Source organism: Microtus ochrogaster, linkage group LG1, assembly GCF_000317375.1.
Source record: "Microtus ochrogaster isolate Prairie Vole_2 linkage group LG1, MicOch1.0, whole genome shotgun sequence".
NCBI lineage: Eukaryota > Metazoa > Chordata > Mammalia > Rodentia > Cricetidae > Microtus > Microtus ochrogaster.
In genome coordinates this window covers 4991047-4997199 of record NC_022027.1, presented here as the reverse complement: position 1 = coordinate 4997199, position 6153 = coordinate 4991047, and the positions used below count along the sequence as shown (strand labels likewise).

General features: G+C 55.4%; 1 protein-coding gene across 1 annotated transcript in view; it reads right to left on the bottom strand.

Annotated features, from left to right (window-relative positions):
• Positions 1 to 749: 749 nt before the first annotated feature.
• Positions 750 to 6153, bottom strand: part of Sin3b (SIN3 transcription regulator family member B) — a 35765-nt gene continuing 30361 nt past the window's right edge. Inside the window, exons 15-19 of the mRNA XM_005359145.2 lie at positions 4305 to 4478; positions 4040 to 4132; positions 2313 to 2407; positions 1832 to 2036; positions 750 to 1708 (exon numbers count right to left, since the gene is read on the bottom strand). Coding sequence (XP_005359202.1) covers positions 1478 to 1708; positions 1832 to 2036; positions 2313 to 2407; positions 4040 to 4132; positions 4305 to 4478 — 798 coding nt within the window. The 3' untranslated portion in view covers positions 750 to 1477. The remainder of the gene's footprint in view (positions 1709 to 1831; positions 2037 to 2312; positions 2408 to 4039; positions 4133 to 4304; positions 4479 to 6153) is intronic.

Sequence of the window (6153 nt, the reverse complement as noted above, 5' to 3'; positions counted from 1 at the left end):
GTGCGCCACCACCGCCCGGCCTGCTGAGCCATCTTTATGGCCCGATGTTAACACCACACACACACTACACAGCATGTATGTAGGCGATGTGATGGCCTGACACCTGTCAAGACCATACATCGCATAGCACGTATGTGGGCCTCGATTGCTTGGCACTGATGGAAACTGGAGGAAATCCCCTGAAACTGAAGTTAAATGGGTTTGAGTCTCCCTGTGGGTGCTGGGAATCAAACCTGGGTCCTCTGGAAGAGCAGCCAGTGCGCTTAACCACTGAGCCATCGCTCTAGACCCTCAATATGAATTTGTTGGGTTTCTTTTCTGAGACAAGGTCTCACTCTGCAGTCCTGGCTGGCCTTCAACTCAGAGACCTGCCTGCGTCTTCCTCTGCTGGATTAACGGTCTCTGTGCTTCACCACTGTCCCGGTAACCAGCATGTTTTTAAAAAAATAACCTTGTTACAGTTTAAAGTAGTCTGGTGCTTGTGACTTGGTTCTCTCCTCGGACTCTGGTCGTCAGTGCCTTTAGTCACTGTGGCAGCCACACTCCCAAAATGGTTTATACAAGCACAACCCAGGTGTGGGAAGGAATATTCTGGAAAGCAATCCTAGGTTAGGGGAGCTGCTGTCATTTTAGGAAGTTCCTGCTCTTCTGTGTAAGGGCTCTGGAGCGGGCTGCTAACACCACTTGAGACAACCATAGGCAAGACCTGGCCAGTACTCTTGTAGGAAATGACGGGCAGACCCCGAGGCTTGGCGTCAATATTTAACTTTAATGTGCAAATAAATAGAAAAAGAAAACTACATTCAAAACAGCTGCGAAGGGAGGTCAAGGCCGGAACATAAATTCCTCAAAAACGTTAAGGAGTGGCTCCCCAGAAGCATGCGAAGGTGCCTGGCCTCCTTGCTGGGGAATGGAGGCCCAGAGGGGCCTGGGGCTCAGGGTCCCCATGAGCAACGCCCTTCTCTGGAAGCTAGGATGTGCTCAAGGTGCTCGTGGATCCCTTGTGAGGCTCGCAGTTGGGCCTGGGTAGGCACATCTGCTCCCGAGTGCCCAGGCCCGGGGTCAAAAACCGGTTCAGGAAACATGGAGAACAGGTGCTCTCTGGAACCTTGGGTTTGGCACAGCAATGCGAGCCTGCGGAGAGCAGCTGCTGGACAGCGGGAGGTTTGCGGGCCCACAAGGAGGTCTCACCCGTGGGAAGCCAGGGGAGCTGCTGCTGCGAAAGTCACAACCACTACGAGCGCGAGCGCAGGAAGGAATAAATACTTGTGCATAAGCATCTAGAATTCTGCGGGAGGGGCTGCCCGTGCGGGACCCCTGCTGTTGCCCAGGTCTGCTCTGTACTGCAAGAGCTACATACAGCTCCTGCTTGTTTGAGGTCAATCTGTGACCTCGGGCTCAAAGTGACTACGGCCCTGTTGGGGCATGACATGTGGGGTGGGGGTGGGGTTCACGTGCTGGGGCCTCTTCCAGCTGCTCACGGTGACGCAGGCCGACGGCTGTACTGCACGCGGTAGCGCGTCACAGGCAGCCCGTGCACGTGCGCAGTCTCGCAGAGCGTCTTGCAGGGCACCATGTCCTCCTCCTCCTCACCCATCAGCCAGTCCTGCACCAGCCCTGCAGCAGCCACAGTCACATTGTCCTCCAGCCAGCGGCCGTGCCACTCCTCGAAGTGGCGGTGGTGGCGCAACAGCACTAGGGGCTGCAACTGAGGGAGAGTATGTATGTGTGAATTTCTGGGGCTGGGGTGCAGGGTGGGCCCCAGATATGAGGTTCATGGGCTCAGAGTGTGGGGGTCAAGGGCTCAGGTGGGTGGGTGTGGATGCAGCACCTGTTTGGCACGGCATAGCGTCCCCCGTCGGTACATGTAGTCCTCAGAGTTGACGATGAACACCATCTTGTGTGTGCCCAGGCGGAAGCGGCAGTCCACATCGCAAGCGCTCTCCACGCCCATGAGCCGCTTCCACGAGCTCTTGGCCTCACCACGCAGGGCACGCACCTGCTCACACTGCCAGCGCCGGAATTTCTTCAGGTTCCTGTGGGGACAGGGCTTCGGGGAGAGGACTTGCGGGCACCGGAAGACCAGGCGATGGTGACTGCCTAGCATGCGTGTTAGATTGTTCTCCTACTCTCCTTTTCCAGAAGCTTCTCTCAGCAAAGCTGATGATGGCTGCCCCTTTTGCTCCCTGGGAGTGGGGTAGCCTCCTGCCGGTCCAAGATATACCCCCTACACCTCCTGCATCCTCGTTCCACGCCATATCTCACTGCACACCAGGCACTGGTAGGTGGCACACGTGGGGCCCTGTACTCACCTCTGCAGGAACACCGGCTTCAGCAGGAAGCCCTCGGTGGGTGAGTTGGATGCACCCTCAGTCCCTACGTACTGCTCCACATAGCGAGCCAGGTGCTGGGCATGGGACAAACACACCTTATGAGTCCCCTGGGATAAGGTGGCCCACCTCTCATCCTGGATCCCAAATCCTAAGAGTTTGTACCCAGCCCCAAAACATAAGGAGGCCAGACACCGCTGAGGGGCTGACATCTCCAGCTAGGGTTCTGCTGTGAAAGACCATCAGAGCCTCGTGATATTGGGTCTGGGACCTGCAGGCGTGCCTCCGTAGGGAGTCTAGGCAGCTGTCGCACGGTGCCCTCACTAAAGAGGAAAGGCTGGGGTGTGGCTCAGAAGTGGAGCCCCTGCCTAGAGTCTCCAAGGAAGAGGGACCCTCAATTGAAGAATTGCCTCGGTCAGATCAGCATGTGGACACATCTGTGGGGGCCCAGTACACTGTGGGCAGAGCCACTCCTCAGCAGCTGGAACTAAGTTGCAGGCTAGTAAGCTCCTGCCTGTTTGCCTAGATGGACTGACTGTGGTGTGGAAATGTAAACCCAAACATCCCTCTCCCCGCGCCCACTCCCCCCCCCCCCGGACTCACCCTCTAGAGACCATAAACCAAATAAGCTCCCCCCCCCCCCCAGCAGCTTTTGGTCCTGATGTTTATCACAGCAACAGAAAGCCAACCGGGACAGTCTCCAAACTCCATGGAATGTTTCCTCCTGACGGGGGAAGGGAAAAGGGCAGGGTGTGTGTGGATGTCTCTTCCTTAAGAGTGTTGCTTGCATGGGGAGCCTGTATGTGTGGGGCAGGGGACTGCTGGGGAATAGAGGCTGTGGGGAAGAGGGCTTTTGACTGCAGCAGGCAACAGGGATAGCCTGGTCTTCAAGAAGGTATGGCTATGTGCCTTCAGGTCTAGTCTGGACTCTCTTCCTGTGCTTAGCCAGTTCAGCCAAGGACAGGAAGGTGTGGCTACCAGGGTCCTCACACTCCACATCTGTCTAGAAACTGTGGCTAAGAGGAAGAGTGGAGGGAGGCCTGGGGTGTAGGTGTGTGCGCGTCTGTCTGGCTCTGGTCCTCTAGGGTCTTGGGACCTACGTGTGACCTCATCTGCAAGAAAGGTCCTTCCCAAATACAATCAAAGTGGGGTTGTAGAAGGTGGCAGTCTTCATTTTTATTTTGCAGCACTGAGGATGGAACCCAGGGCCTGGCCCACGCCAGGCAAGCATCTACCACCAAACTACAGCCCCAGGAGCTTGCTGTAGATCAGGCTGGCCTCGAACTCACGGAGATTCCCTGCCTCTGCCTCCTCTGCTGGGGTTAAAGCTGGGCACCATTACCTGGCTAGGGCAACTGGAGCCCTCAAAAGTGGTAGAGATCACAAGGGGCCTCTTAGCGCTTCTAAGGATTGGGACCCCAGTCATCCAGGACAAGAGGGTATGGCTCTACTCTTGCAATAATGTCTTGGCCTGTGGTCACTTGTGCGTGCTTAGGAAGTGAGTGTTCACACTGAGTGTCAGGCACACAGGGACCCTGGAAGGTCCCAGGAGGCAGAGGAAGGGTCCTCAGTGACGGCTTTGGGCTTACATGGGTGTATTTTTAACTGTAAGCAGAGTGGGAGATGAGGCCAGGACTGTGCTACTGTCACCTGTGGTGTGAGCGTAGGCGGGAGGAACCTGCAGGGCCAGACAGCGGGAGCAGTCTCACCTGCACCTCCACAGGATCCTCTGCCTGCGCCTCCTCGGTGTCCAGGAGCTCTATGGTCATGATCACCTGTCCTCTGCGCTGCAGGAACATTACCTGGGGAGGTGGCCATAGCCTGAGCAGTTATCACCCGCCCTAACACCCAGCAGGCGCTACCACAATTTCTGGCCCACAAGTGTGATGACAGTGCCCCTGGCATCCTGCTCAGTGTCCAGTCCTCTCCCAGTGGTCTTGCCTTTAGCCCCAGGCCACCGCACAAGCCTCTCACCTTGAAGCAGTTCTCGTCGGCCATGCAACGCTCTGCCTTCCACTGGTAGCTTGTCTCCCGGGCAGCACGGACACAGCGGGACGACAGGTTCCCGCCTGCTGCCCCTCGCTGCTGCTCATTCAGATACAGCTCCACCACCTTCAGACACACGTCGTCGCTCACCAGGTGGTGAAGCTGGCAGGGAGAGAGCAAGGCCACAACTGCCACATTCTGCAGCCCACGCACCACCCCTGGAGACGTTGGCCACAGCCACACACCCCAGGAAACAAGTCTGTGACTGGGAGCTAGGGGGTGTGTGAAGACTAAATCACATGGAACAAATAACAATTTTTTTTGGTAGGTAGACCAGACCAGACCAGACCAAGTCAGACCAGAGCAGACTAGACCAAGCAGCAAACTGTAGGAGAAAGCAGTGCCTCATCTAAACCTTCCTCCCAGATGTGTGGGGAAAAACAGTCGTTTTACCCATTTTTATGAAGAACATAATACAAAGAAAGGTCGGGCCAGGTTGGCAGGACTTAGGTGCTACTTGGTACCACAGGGATGATGGTCCAGATCCTACCCACCCACCATCTCCACAAGGACAGAGGGAACAGGAATGCTGCAGACAAGGTAGGCACAGTGCCTGCATGGTGGCCCTTCACCAGCCACTACAGGGGTTTGACAGCCACAGATAGCACCCGTCCTCCTTACTCAATTTCATCATTTCCTTCTTAAAACAGTTTCTACTGTCTATGAGAGGGTGAGTGAGTGTGTGTGCGCGTATGCACGTGTGTGCATTTACACTTGTTCACTGGTACAGGCCAGCGGAGAGGAGGGGTGACAGCCGTGTCCTCCTCTATCACTCTCTGTCTTACTCCCTTGAGATGGATTCTCCTACTGGACCTGGAGTCATCTCTATGTCCAGCAAGCTCCAGCCATCCTCCTGTTCTGTCCTCCACAGCGTGGGGTACACAAGTGTGCTCGGTAGTCCTATGTCAACTTGACACAAGCTGGAGTCATCTGGGAGGAGGGAGCCTCAGCTGAGAAAATGCCTCTGTAAGAACAGGCTGTAGGCCAGCCTGTGGGCATTTTCCTAATTATGATTGATGGGGAGGGCCCAGCCTATTGTGGGTGGTTCCACTCTCGGGCTGGTGGTCCTGGGTTCCATAAGAAAGCAGGCTCAGTAAGCTAGGGGAAGCAGCACCCTCCATGGCTTCTGCATTAGCTTCTGCCTCCAGGTTCCTGCCCTCACCGTTTTTGATGATGAACTCTTACATGGAACTCTAAGCTGAAACCTGATCCTTTTCTCCTCAGCTTGTTCTGGTCTTGATGTTTCACCACAGCATAGTAAATCCTAAGACAAGGAGCTGCCATTTGCAGCTTCTTACAGCTTCTATGACTGAACTGAGGTCTTCATGTTTGCACACAGCAAGTACTCTAATCGAGTGAGCTACCTCCTCAGTCCTAGGAAAAGCTTTAACAAAAGGGCCTGATCTTGTCCAATCATCTAGTGCCAAGAATAAGGCTGCTGTTCCAGGGGCTATGGCCCTTTACTGTCCCCACCTAGCTGCCCTGACACTGTGCATGCGACCCTGAAAGCTATGTTTCCCCATAACCCAGGTGCAGTGGCCACTGCTGTGGACAGGGACAGGAAGACTCACTCCTGGAACACGTAGGAAAGAAAAGGTGCTCAAAGAGAAGGGATAGAGGGACCATGACAGTTGCTGGCTGTGATGTGGTGGGGTAGGGTGTGCTGGAGAGCAACATGGGTGCAAGACAGGCTCTCTGGCTTCCCCTAGTGGTCACAGGAGTTCAGACCACAAGACAGGCTCTCTGGCTTCCCCTAGTGGTCACAGGAGTTCAGACC